At 46.8% G+C, this 14246-nt stretch overlaps 1 protein-coding gene across 1 annotated transcript in view; it reads left to right on the top strand.

The window, feature by feature from the left end:
* Positions 1–14246, top strand: part of INSC (INSC spindle orientation adaptor protein) — a 94294-nt gene that overhangs the window by 67277 nt on the left and 12771 nt on the right. Inside the window, exons 7-8 of the mRNA XM_040258297.1 lie at positions 892–1063; positions 6683–6861. Of these exons, the coding sequence (XP_040114231.1) occupies positions 892–1063; positions 6683–6861 (351 nt within the window). The remainder of the gene's footprint in view (positions 1–891; positions 1064–6682; positions 6862–14246) is intronic.

Below are 14246 nucleotides of genomic sequence, written 5' to 3'. Positions count from 1 at the left end.
TTCTCAGAAGGCAGCACAGCATGATGCCTCTTCAAAACTGTGGGCTTTGAGACCAAGTCATTTTGGTTCAAATCCCAAAGCAACTGGTTTTAAAGTCTGTGATCTGGGGTAAGTCAATGAACCTTTGTGTGTCTCAGTTTCTTCATCTTTAAATCGAAGATAATGATAACACTGACCTCAGAAGGTTATTAAAAGGATGAATGATATAATAACACAGGCACTGTGTATCATAGCGCTGACCTTGGAAGGCGGTTATGAGGATTAATGGTGTAATAACACTTGCACAGTGGTAGCGGGCATATATTAAGCTCTCAAGAAGTTACAGTGCCAAGAGCAGGTCTGACTGGAGCAGAACTCGGGGGGTTGACGTCTTTCTCTGGCATTCAGGTCCCCTGTGCCCAGGTTTGCTTCTCTCTGGTGGGGCAGAGAGAGCAAGGCCTCTGTAGGGGAAGGTGGTGGAGGACAAGATGGGGAAAAAGGATGCTGAGCTCAGCCTGCTTCTGACCTAAGGAGGGGAGGGGAGCCACCATTTGTCAGGCATCTCTTCTGGAGCTAGCATCTCCTGCTTCACCTCTTTAACTCCTCACACCTTGCTGCTGGATGAGGAAACAGAGTCTCAGAGAGGCTGAGTGACCGAGCAGGAGGGAGCGAGGAGGGGCGCCTAGGGGTGTGAGATTCCTAAGGGACTGTTCTTTCTACTACAGTTCGCTATGGTGGGCGCCCTGGTCTAGCCCCTGGACACCCGCTGATGCCCGCTATCTAAGAAGCCCATGAGCAGTCACTGATCTCTCTGGAGCCAAACGATAAGCCCCCAGAGCCCCTGGGGATCCAGTCTGGGATGTGAGTCTGTCTCATTATTGTCGTGAGCATCTGCTGTCTCTCTACTTGCAGGTGGATGGCGTTCTGTGCTTGGCTGACATTTTGACCGACGACAGCCACTCAGAAGCCACGCGGGCCGAGGCTGCGGCCGTGGTGGCCCAGGTCACCTCCCCACACCTGCCCTTCACCCAGCACCTCAGCAGCTTTCTGGAGAGCATGGAAGAGATCGTGACAGCTCTCGTTAGTGAGTCATCGGGGTGAGGGGGTGCCGTTGGGTGAGGGGGACCTTGTCATGGTTGTCTTCAGAAAAGGCTCCCTGGGCCCCCTCACTACACCCCACACAACTCCTCCACAGAGATGACATGTGCCAAATCCCAGCGGTTAAGGATCAGAGTCAGACTTGAAAGAGCTTTGTTGTTAAGTCTTCTGTTAGAATGCTTGCAGCCCTCTGAGAAACTACAAGCATTGACTTGAGTTCAGGCTAGGATTAATCGGCCTTTCTGAGTGGAGACTGGAACACGCTCCAGGGAAGCATGGGGACTCCAATGTTGAGGTTCAGATCCTTGGCCACAGAGACTCTGATGGGCTTTGTTCCCGAAATCTCCCATCTGTGGTGCCCGGGGGATGTGGCAGCAATGCCTGGGGACAAGTGGCTTCTCAGAGAGCAGCCATTCACCCCACCTGCTGCCTGCAACCCCACCCTGGCCTCATTTCCTGGGGCCCTGAGAGCTTTGACTCTTCTAGAGTCCCCTATTCAGATGTGTGTGTTCCTGGCAGGAGAATCAGAGCCTGATATCCAGAATATACTCTTTCTGCAAAACTGCAGAAACTAGAACTCACCTGGAGAGCAGTCCTCAGGAAATTTGTTTTGCAAACCACACCCTTTAAGTGCTGGTGCTGTGGTGTATTTCTATTTCAATCCCTCTCTCTGTCACTGTCTCTATATCTGTATCTTATTGAAACAATGAAAATTGATTTCATCAGATAATGTAGGGTTGGTGTCAGGGCACTTGGGCTTGGATTTTTGTCTTTGATTCTTCCATCTGACAAAGAGCTCTTGATCGGTAGCCCTGGGCAGCCTGTGTGGGATTCTGCCCCTCACTTGCCGTATTGCATTGCAAAGCTCCCTTTATGGTGTTCCTACTGTAGGAAATGAGGGGTAAGGACCCGTTTCTCCCAAGGGTTCTCCTAGCTTTAGAATTTTCAGATCTCTAAGTACTTTGCACTCAGGAGGTCTTAGTTAGAGTTGACTTAATGGCTGATTCTAGTTTCTCTGGTCACGGCAGCTCCAGGCCAGGGTGGGAGAAATCAACTTGTTAAATATCCACATTGATTCAAAGCTGAGAAAATACAGAAGCCGACTGTTGAAAAGCCTCGGCTGGAGGGAACCCAAGAGATCACGCCCACCCTATAAGAGAAGAAACCTAGGCTCGAAGTGGGTGAGAAACTTTCCCAAGGCCACATAACAGTGTTAGAATTCCCTTCTGCCAAGGGTGTTATATTCAGGCATGCACCAGAGCCTGGCAGGAAACATAAACGAGGTGAAGAAGCCAGGTGGAAGAGGAAAATAAGGAGATTTTGAGTCCTGTATTGAATTTAAAAGCATGTGCGGTGGATGTTGCTGTTCATTCGCTCAGTTGGGTCCGATTCTTTTCGACCCCATGGACTGCAGCACACCAGGCTTCCCTGTCCTTCACTATCTCCCAGAGTTTGCTCAAATTCATGTCCACTGAATCAGCGATGTCATCCAACCGTCTTATCCTCTGTCAAGCCCTTCTCCTCCTGCCCTCAATCTTTCCCAGCATCAGGGTCTTTCCCAATGAATTGGCTGCTCCCATCAGGTAGATAAAATATTAGAGCTTCAGCTTCAGCATCAGTCCTTCCTTCCAATGAATATTCAGGGTTGATTTCCTTTAGGATTGACTGGTTTGATCTCCAGATTCACTTCTGCCAGGGGTGTCATGCTCAATCATGCACCAGAGCTTGGCAGGAAACATAAATGAGGTGAAGAGGCCAGATGGAAGAAGAAAATAAGGAGATGTGAGTCCTGTACTGAATTTAAAAGCATCTGCAGTGAATAAAGAGAGGCAATCACTGATAAACTCTGGTTGATTGTTGCCATATAGGAAAGAGCAATTTTTAAAAAGACAAAAATTCTAAGTTTTATAGAAAATCTCCCAGTCTATAAATGATAGCAAATAATAAATCAAAAAATATATATGCCAAGTGACCTTTCACTATTGCCATATGTCTATGCCAGCTTCTTTGCCTGGTCTGGATTTCTCCCCAGAGAAGAGTTTCCTTATTTATTTTGCCCTGATGAAGATACACTGTGGACTCGGCTCTGAGAGTCAGCAGATGGGATGTATCTTCTGGGCAGGTAGCCAGAGCTCTGTTCTTTGGTGGAAAATAGTCCTCCAGTTTCTTGCCATTCCCTGGAAACATTTATAAATGAGTCACTGGGATCCTCAATTTAATCTTTCTAACACATCCCAGGTGACTCAGCCTGTGGCTCAAGTAAATGTGCATCAAAATTAAAAGGCACTTAGACAGTTGTGTTAATAATCGCTATGTCTGCAGCAATGGTGATGGTGTTAAGAATGAGGGCAGGTATTTGGACTAGAAGAAATTGTAGCAAAGTGGGCTATGGGTTGTGTGATCGCACCCCAAACCCTGGACATAGGCAGGTGGCCTGGAAGGGCTGACCCTAGTGGTTCCCCCCAGATCAGAAGATAAAGCCATCATTGTAAAGGGGCGGTCATAGAGTTCTTATTTGTTGCTGTTGTTCAGTCGCTCAGTCATGTCCAACTCTTTGTGACCCCATGGACTGCAGTTCACCAGGCTTCTCTGTCCTTCACCATCTTCTGGAGTTTGCTCAAACTCATGTCTATTGAATCGGTGATGCTATCCAACCATCTCATCCTCTGTCGTCACCTTCTCCTCCTTCCTTCAATCTTTCTTGGCATCAGAGTCTTTTCCAATGAGTTAGCTCTTCACATCAGGTGGCCAAAGTATTGGAGCTTCAGCTTTAGCATCAGTCCCTTCAAAGATAAAGTTCTTAATTCCTTGGCTAATATGCAGCCCAGGGAGGTTAGATCAAGATGCTAGGTCTTGTTGTGGTCACACCTGGGCTGTGGGGAGCAGTGCTGCCCGGAGGGTAGGCATCGCCTTCTCGATAAAGATGAAATAAGATCTGCAGGAGCATCACTGGAAATGAAGCAAAGAAGCCTGGAGACAAGAGGCAGCCTAGAATATCGAAAGAGTGGGGAGTTTGGGGTCAGGCAAACTTGGATTTGATTCTCAGTTCAGTTCAGTCACTCAGTTGTGTCCGACTCTTTGCGATCCCATGAATTGCAGCACGCCAGGCCTCCCTGTCCATCACCAACTCCCGGAGTTTACCCAAACTCATGTCCATCGAGTCAGTGATGCCATCCAGCCATCTCATCCTCTGTCGTCCCCTTCTCCTCCTGCCCCCAATCCCTCCCAGCATCAGGGTCTTTTCCAATGAGTCAACTCTTCGCATGAGGTGGCCAAAGTATTGGGGTTTCAGCTTCAGCATCAGTCCTTCCAATGAATACCCAGGACTGATCTCCTTTAGGATGGACTGGTTGGATCTCCTTGCAGTTCAAGGGACTCTCGAGAGTCTTCTCCAACACCACAGTTCAAAAGCATCAGTTCTTCGGTGCTCAGCTTTCTTCACAGTCCAACTCTCGAACCCCCAAATTACCATCAACCCTCAGTTCCACAGTTTTGGGAAAATCATTGAACATTTGATTTCCTTCATCTGTTCCTTCATCTATAAAATTGTCACAAAAAGTTGGGTTGTTGTGAGGATGGAATGAATTAGAGAGATAAAGAGTGCACAGCAGGGCCTGGCACAGAATAAACACTTGATCAGAGGTGGCTATTGCTACTAGCTTCTCTGAGTCTCAGCTTCTGCGTTGTAAATGGAGGCAACTACTTTCTGCCCTAAAGGTGCTCAGAAATTAATGGCATTGTGTAAAGCACACTGCAGGGGGTTCAACTAATGCTATTTTCTGTCCCTTTATAGGCAGGGGCCAGAAATTGCTTTCACTAGAAGGTGCCACGAGGTGCCAGTTCTAATATCAGAACCTAAGAGTAGACTCTTTTGGAAGCAAGAACTAGAGAGCAGGATAACACAGCTCAGCTCTTCCCATTATGGCTTCTTTTCCTGTACTTTCACAGAGGCACTATCAGTAGGAGGGGATGTGGGCCCAGGAAGCCCCTTGATTAGTGGTCATGTTGTATCTGAGGGTCAGAAGTCAGATCCATTCGGGGGGGTGGGCAGCACCGTGGCCCCCTTTATGCCTTCTCCAAGGCAGGAGCTCATGGGGGAATGTGTTAGGTGGTGGAGGGGTGCAGGTTGGGGTGGCCCTCTCTTTCTCAAAGAACCTGCCAGAATACTGAAGTGGGTAGCTTTTCCCTTCTCCAGGGGATCTTCCCAACCCAGGGATTGAACCCAGGTCTCCCACATTGCAGGTGGATTCTTTAACAGCCAAGCTACAAGGGAAACTCAAGAATACTGGAGTGGTAGCCTATCCCTTCTCCACGGATCCTCCTGACACAGGAATCGAACCGGGGTCTCCTGCATTGCAGGCAGATTCTTTACCAACTGAGCCATCAGGGAAGCCCCAAAGAACCTTTAGTACAATTACAGATGGTAGTTGGGGGGATATGATTAGGATGGGTTATGGCTCCTAGAATCAGTGAAAGAGCCTGACGGTCAGGGACATGATGTAAGACTCTTATGCAGCCAGGTGATCCTTATGCTGGGACCCAGAGGAAATCCCGAAACTGTGCTGATGACAGTTGGAAAAGCAGTGTTTTTGAATTTTAACTTCAGCTTCTCCCTCAAGGCTAACTTAGCAGCAGTCTAGTGCACGTTACTAGAGACACACATGCACTAGAGCTCTGCCCCAGGGCCTTTGCACATGCTGTGCCTTTGGCTTGGAATATGCTCTTTCCCCCACCACATATTCTCATGACTCATTCATTTTCCCCCAAGGTCTCAGTAGGAAAGTCACTTTCTTAGGGAGACCTTTCTTACTCACCCAATGGGCCTCTATCGTCTTAGCACTTGTTTTATTTCCTCCCTCATATTTATTAGACTTTGCAGTTATATATATATCAACTTTTTAAAAGTTTGTTTTCTCTTGCCCAGTTGTTTAGTCACTAAGTCGTATCCAACTCTTTGCAACCCCGTGAACTGCAGCATACCAGGCTCCCCTGTCCTTCACTATCTCCTGGAGTTTGCTCAAACTCATGTCCATTGAGTCAGTCATGCCATCCAACCATCTTATTCTCTGTCACTCACCTCTCCTCCTGCCCTCAATCTTTCCCAGTATCAGGCTCTTTTCCAGTGAGTCAGCTTTTTGCATCAGGTGGCCAAAGTATTGGAACATCAGTCCTTCCAATGAATATTCAGGGTTGATTTCCTTTAGGATTGACTGGTTTGATCTCCCTGCTGTCCAAGGGACTCTTAAGTCTTCTCCAGCACCACAGTTTGAAATCATCAATTCTTTTAGGCTGTAAGCTTAACAGGGGCAAATATCTGATCTGCTGTGTTCACCAGTCCATATGAAGACACTAGAGTGCCCAGTACCCAGTGTCCACTCAGTAGATACTTGTTGGATGAACGAGTAATTAGAATGCACATATCAGCTCTGCAACTAATATAGAAAGATACATTTCCCTCTCCAGTAACTACTTTTTTTTTCATCTGTAAAATGGAAATTAAAACAGCTTTCCAAAATTTCTCCCAAAGCTATTGTGGGAACCAGATGAGGTAACTGATATGAAAGCACTTGGCAGTGAAGCTGTTTTCTTCCTCTTCACCATCTAGAACTGTGCCAAGAGGCCTCGTCTGGGGAAGTCTTCCTGCTGGCCTCAGCGGCCCTTGCCAACATCACCTTCTTTGACACGATGGCCTGTGAGATGCTCCTGCAGCTGAATGCCATCCGCATCCTCTTGGAAGCCTGCAGCGACAAGCAGAGAGTAGACACCCCTTACACCCGGGACCAGGTGAGCTGCTCAGGGGGAGCCATGCCCGGAACCTGTAAGTGTGAAGGCAGAGGGCAGGGGGTCAGGGCTTAGGTTCTGGAGTCAGCATGGCCCGCAGCACAGAGTCAGTGCTGTTAGTCGTGTTCCTGGGGAAGGTGAAGGAATGTGTTCTCCACATGCCTCATGCCCTTGGAGCATCTCCACAAGTCCACTGCTCACCCTCTTTCCCATCCCAACCCCTAGAGGGCCTTTCTCCATCTCCATCTGTCCATCCTAGGAGGCAGAGAGGCACCATGGGAAGGTCCCTGGACCTCCTCCAAAGGTCTGAGTCCAGATCTGTGGGCTCCTGCCTGTCTGATCTTGTACCTGCTGTGAGTTTCTTCCTTTTTTGGCCTCCATGAAACAGGGTCTTGGAGCAGACCCTTGATTCTGGACTTCAGCCCCTGTATCAGTCTCTCTCTCTCTCTTTTTTTTTTTTTGTATATTTGAGTTCCATGAGAAGTTTTATTTGGGGAAAAATGATTTTACTACTATATATGTTTGAAAATATTGAGTAAGGGGGTTTTCAAGGGTCTTTGCGCTCTGAGGTTATGGGAGTCTGTCTTGTCCGACCTCTGCTGTATTCAGCCTCTGATTTCCCTATCAGAGGTGGAGGTGGTAGATCTGGTGCATTTTTGTTCTCTGTAAATCCCACCAGGTGCCTGAGCTCTGTGTCAGATGATCCTCTAACCTCATCCTTGTCTGTGTCCCAGATCCCCAGTCCTACCTGTTTTTTCCAGCCTTGCCACCTGGTCAAAGCTGCCGCAACTTCACATGCCAGCTCCCACCCCAGCAACTCTGGGAAAGCCTTCCCAGACAGCCCTGGCTGTCTGGAATCCTCCTTTCCTTGAAGGCCACACCTCACAATGCAATGTTGACTGTTCCAGTGATATTTATTCTTTTCTAATTATTTCATGGCAGTTTATCCCCCTGGGGGCATGGTCCATGTTCTGTACTTCCCCAGGATTTCTCAGGCTCCTAGCCCAGAGTGGGCACCCTTGATGCGTTCTGTAAATGCTTGTCTAGGCCATGAAAGGGAAGAAGCAGGAGGGTACTTCATCAATTCTTTCTTGTCTTGAGAATCCCCTGTGGAAGGGCAGCCACAGAAATCCCTATTCAGAGAGAACTCTAGTATATAAGCATTTGCATATGAGGGTTCTACTAATGCTGTGAGGCTGGCAGTATCTGCCCCATTTTACAGATAAGAGTATTGAGGCTTAAGAGAGTATCTCCCATATCATAGGGCTGACAATAGCCAGCACTAAATCCTGGCCTGACATAGACCTTGGTCTTTGACTCTTATCTGCTGCTGTCTCTGAAAATGAAGAGGAAATAGTGGGACTGTGGGGTCAGACTGAATGTTGATCTTGTCTGGGACCATTTATTAACTGGTTGACTTTGGGCAAGTCACAGCCTCTTGGGGGTTGGCCTACCTTGCACAATCATTGTGAGATAAAATACATGTAAAGGACCTGATATGATGCTTTGTCCTTACTAAGTCCTTAACAAGTGATGAGTATCGTTCTTTTTAAACTTGATGTTATAAGGAAGAGCATAGACAGCGAGTTATCCAAAATCCTCACTTTGTCCTTCCAAGCCTTGCATGATGTAGTTCTCGACTTCCTTTCCAGTTTAATCTCTCACTTCTTAGTTGGACAAGCCCCATAGAGACCAGGTAAGACAGTGCAAACAGATCGAGTGGTGGCTCATTGGGCCGGCTTTTGGCTGTTTGGCTGACGAAGCAGGGCCAGCCATGTGCAGTCACTGTGCTCGGCTATGTGGGGGCGAAGGTGACTGGAGGGCTAACTCTGTGTCATCTGCCTTGTTCCCCCTCTTCTCTTCTTCAGCTGGACGCCTCCAGTTGCTGGGTCTGTCATCTACCTGACATGATTTTAGGCCCCTTTCCTTTCAAGTGCCTCTTCTGTAGCCAACTCTAGCCATCTTGTACAAGATCCAATAGTAAGGCAGAAAGAACAGGAGTGAGAGGTTCAGATGACACGGCTTCAAAGCTTTTCTGCTGTATAATCATGTAAGTGGGCAATTTACTCGGAGCCTAATTTTTCTCATCTGTGAATGGGGTTGAATAATACATATTTCCTAGAGATAAAATAAGAATTGAATAAACTAACACAAACTTTTAGTATCATTCCTGGCACATAGGAAGTATTACATAAATGAAAGCCTCTGTCCATGTGATTGTTATGATTGGCCTTTGAGTGTGTGGTACTCAGCCCTGGATGGGGCACCTTCAGAGGGGAGCATCCTTATCTGTAAAGGGGGCTGGTCTCTTCCAGCATAGACATCCTGTGGCTCTATGTGCACAGACCCTTTTTCATCATGAGGAGTGACAGGCTCTCTCTTGGAACCTCGCTGATTCCTAGGGAGGAGGTGCTCCAAGTGGGGTGAGAATGGAGAATGTGGTCAGGTTCTGTGATGATGACATTTCTTTCTGAATCTGGACTCTGACGTTTTCTGGCTGTGTTTCCCCATCCCCTGTCTCCCCCATCCCCTGTCTCCCCCATCCCCTACCCCCAACCCCTTCTAAACTCCCCACAGCTGAGCCAGGCTCTTCTCCATTGTCCTCAGGACGGCCTCACCTTCCGCCCTGACTCAGAGCAACCACTTAGCTAGTGAGAGTGGACCCATTAAAGAAACAAATGGCTTTTTCCTGTGGCAGAGGGAGGATTAAGGTGATCTGAGGGCTCCCAGTAATGAAGACAAAGAAGATGAATTAGACTCTGAAGTGCTCACCGCCTCCTGAAACACTTAGGAGATTAAATGCCCATGAGGCTTCCGGTAACGCATCTGCCAATGACGCCAGTGCTGTGCAGAGCCTCTGGGTCTTGCAACTGTATTTGTCCATCTTCCTCTGAACAGCTCAGCAAGAACCCCTCCATCATCCCAGCAAACTGAGTCTACTTAACTTGTCCCACAGAAGCCGTGATAGCCTCAGTTTGCCTGTCTTCTACCCACTCTTGGAGTGTGGATGGGGCTGAGGGCCACCTGGGGCCTGGGCTCTTCCACTACCACCATCCGTCCCCCGCCAACCCCTGCTAATGGAAGGGGATTGGATGCAGTTAACATTCAGAAGCACTCCCTGTCTAACAAGCCATCTGTGTGGACTGTGTTTTCATCCCTGGAAGTATTTTCTAGGGGTCACGCTGCCCAGGGCACCCAGCTACAGGCATGACAATAGGGTGGGTACAGGGCTGGCTCACCTCTGCCTGCCTGTCAAGATGTGACAATCTAGGGTGAAAGGGATGTGGTTATCTTGTCTAACTCACAGCACAGATTTTCACTGAACATGACTTTGCAACCTTTAGAGATGAATTGCTTTCACAGAGGTAAAGGGTGCTGGTATATTTACTTTCCATGAAGATACACTATCTGTTTGGCATTTTAGAATGTCCGGATTTTGTAGCATTTCTGAGCTCTTGCTGTGAGTATCATTATCATGCCTGCATGCTCAGTTGCTCAGTTGTGTCTGACTCTCTCAGTTGCGTTGTGACCCTGTGGACTGTAGCCCACCAGGCTCCTCTCTCCATGGGATTTTCCAGGCAAGAATACTGGAGTGGGCTGCCACTTCTTCCTTCAATATAATTACCAGGAGTCCATTTATCAGAAATACCAGTTACTGAGGATTACAATTTTAACTTACATTGCAGAAGCTCTCTGTAGTTTATACAGCCCTATCACATACATATATGACATGGTAGAAATAGTAACAGGTTTTGGGTTCAGGCAGACCTAAATTCAAATCCTGATTCCATTTCCTAGCTGTATGACCTTAGACAAATTGCTTAGCTTCTCTGAGCCACAATTCCCTCTGTGAAATAGGGATACTAATATTTCCTCCCTCCTTGTGTCATTATGCCTTTGACTGTGTGGATCACAGTCTGTGGAAAATTCTGAAAGAGATGGGAATACCAGAACACCTGAGCTGCCTCTTGAGAAACCTATATGCAGGTCAGGAAGCAACAGTTAGAACTGGATATGGAACAATAGACTGGTTCCAAATAGGAAAAGGAGAACGTCAAGGCTGTATATTGTCACTCTGCTTTTTTAACTTATATGCAGAGTACATCATGAGAAACGCTGGGCTGGAAGAAGCACAAGCTGGAATCAAGATTGCCGGGAGAAATATCAATAACCTCAGATATTCAGATGATACCACCCTTATGGGAGAAAGTGAAGAGGAACTAAAAAGCCTCTTGATGAAAGTGAAAGAGGAGAGTGAAAAAGTTGGCTTAAAGCTCAACATTCAGAAAATGAAGATCATGGCATCTGGTCCCATCACTTCATGGGAAATAGATGGGGAAACAGTGGAAACAGTGTCAGACTTTATTTTTCGGGGCTCCAAAATCACTGCAGATGGAGATTGCAGCCATGAAATTAAAAGATGCTTACTCCTTGGAAGGAAAGTTATGACCAACCTAGACAGCATATTCAAAAGCAGAGACATTACTTTGCCAACAAAGGTCCATCTAGTCAAAGCTATGGTTTTTCCAGTGGTTATGTATGGATGTGAGAGTTGGACTGTGAATAAAGCTGAGTGCCAAAGAATTGCTGCTTTTGAACTGTGGTGTTGGAGAAGACTCTTGAGAGTCCCTTGGACTGCAAGGAGATCCAACCAATCCATTCTAAAGGAGATCAGTCCTGGGTGTTCTTTGGAAGGACTGATGCTGAAGCTGAAACTCCAATACTTTGGCCACCTCATGCGAAGAGTTGACTCATTGGAAAAGACCCTGATGCTGGGAGGGACTGGGGGCAGGAAGAGAAAGGGACGACCGAGGATGAGATGGCTAGATGGCATCACTGACTCGATGCACATGAGTTTGGGTAAACTCCAGGAGTTGGTGATGGACAGGGAGGCCTGGTGTGCTGCGATTCATGGGGTCACAAAGAGTCGGACACGACTGAGCAACTGAACTGAACTGAACAATTGTTATATCTGTGTATTTAGAGTTTTCATCAAAATTGGATAAATTCCAACTCCCTTCCTTTTTGTCTTTTGCTTCAAGGAGAAGAACCTTATGTATCAAAGTCCTCTTGAGGTTGTTCTACAAGTCACTAATGCTCTTTCTTACTTTCTTTTTCCCCCCTGTGTTTTATTTTGGATAGTTTCAACTGTTGTGTCTTCACAGTTAACTAAACTCAGTGACCTGGGCTTCCCAGGGGGTGCTAGTATAAAGAACCTACCTGCCAATGGATGGAACTTGCATCTCCTGCATTGGCAGGCAGATTCTTTACCTGCTGAGCCATTGGGAAGTTCCAACAGCTGCTCTGAGTGCTTGACAAAACGTTAATTCACTTAATACTCATCACAGTCTTATGAGTTCTCTTTTTTTTCTCTTCTGCAGTAGGCCAAAAAATGCCCCCTCCAAGAATGTCTACATCCTAATCCCCAAAACCTGGGTAGGCTTCCTTACATGGCAAAAGGGATATCTTCAGATATGAGTAAGTTAAGGATCTTGGTATAGTAATAATATCCTGGATTATCTATGTTGGCCCAATGTACCACAGGGATTCTTGTAAGAAGGAGGCAGAAGGGTCAGAGTCAGAGGATGAGATGTGACTGAGGAAGCAGAGGTCAGAGTGATGGGCCAGCAGGGGCTAAGGAGTCTGAGCAGCTTTTAGAAACTGGAAAAGAACAGGACACGGATTCTCCCTGAGAGCCTCCATGCAGAAGGAATGAAGCTCTGTCAACACCTTGACTTTAGCTCCATCAGACCCACTAAAGGCTTCTGACCCCCAGAATTGCAAGATAAAATTATGTTGGGTTAAGTCACTAAGTTTGTGGTTACGTGTTTTAGCAGCAATTGAAAATGAATACACCTTACTCACCAAGGCAGAGAAAGGTTGAATAACATAGTCAAGATCAGATGGAAAATGATGATGGAACCAAGATTTGGAATAGGTTGGTCCATGCATTTAGCCATTACGCTATACTGTCTCTTACCTAGGGCCTCTCTTGAGGGTGATACCCTCTGTATTCACAAATAACTGTAGAGGGATCATTACCCTCTCACTTAGGAGGAATAAGACTTAATTAAAAAATCGTCAGACAGGAACGAATTGGCTTGGGCCAGGGGGAAAACTGTCATCTGGCTCCTGTCTTTTGTTCCCTGACAGCATTGCTACAGTATAGTTAACAAGGTAAACCAGTTGTCCCTAAAATCCCAACTCTGGACTTGACTATAAGGAGGGACATTGTTGCTCTGCCTTCTCCTTTCTATTACAGTACATACAGACAAGGATGTTTCAAAGGTGGGGGCTCAAGGCAGGGTCTAATTGGCATTTATTCAAATTGTGCTTAATTGAATACTTCATCTGCACCTCAGAAAACCGCATGGGGTACAGGTTCTGTAAAGAGGAAGTAATTTTCATTAACAGGATCTAAATTAGTCTGACACAAAGACCTGCCTGTGCTGTGACACAGCTAATAATTGCTGTGTAATGAACCTGATGCTGCAGACAAAGGTTTCCTTTTTTATTTTGCCTTTCTTTCCCTTCTTCCCTTCCTTCCTGGCTTCCTCCCTCCCTTCCTTCCTCCCTTCTCTTTTGGTTCTGTATGTCAAGCAACCACCTTTATTCAGCCACTAGGCTGGTCATGGTTGGAGGATCGCTGTCCCTGTGCTGTAGGAACCGAGGCCGTGCACCATACTCCTTCTCACATCCCAGAGAAGGCCAGGAGAAGTGCAGTCTGGCACAGGCTTGGCCTTGTGTCTCCTTCCTCACAAGGCTATGTGCTTTAGGCCTCTTGGGAGCGTTCTGCTTTTGGCTGCGTCTTCTATCTCTATTTTTCTTCTACCTCTTTCACTTAGCCCACAAACACTCATAATCCTGAAAGCGTGGGGAAAAAGAGCGTCCAAAGACAAACACTTCTTTAGTCCTATTATCTTTCGAAAATGCAAATAGGAGTTTGTCACTCCCCTCATGAAGTACCTTGTAGTGCAGAGTGACCACAAGGATGAAGGTTATGGCGCCTGTCCTGTCCCTCCCCTGGCTACCCTCCCCATCATGCTTACACCCAGGCCCCTGGCCGGGTCCAAGCTGGGATGGCTGATATGACAGCCTAAGAAGACATGTCCCTTTCTAAAATGTGTTTACTGGGGAATGGAGAAGATAGATACTCTATCAATGTGGCATACTTTTCCCTTCCTGTTTAAGAGGTTTGTTATCTGAATTTATTATCCAGAGTAATATGCCAATATTGAACCAATTAAAATCTAGATAATACTCTTTGTTAGTCAACACCTTGTTACTATGCATCATCCCGTTTCAGAACTTAAGCTGCTGGAACTGTGTCAGAACACTGTCAGCTGCTGCCTCCGAGGTGGGGCACAGCCTCCAGTTATACCGTGTGA

The sequence above is a fragment of the Oryx dammah genome, unplaced genomic scaffold (assembly GCF_014754425.2).
Source record: "Oryx dammah isolate SB20612 unplaced genomic scaffold, SCBI_Odam_1.1 HiC_scaffold_17, whole genome shotgun sequence".
Classification (NCBI taxonomy): Eukaryota; Metazoa; Chordata; class Mammalia; order Artiodactyla; family Bovidae; genus Oryx; species Oryx dammah.
The sequence above is the reverse complement of the archived record's forward strand: the minus strand, read 5'-3'. Positions and strand labels throughout refer to the sequence as shown.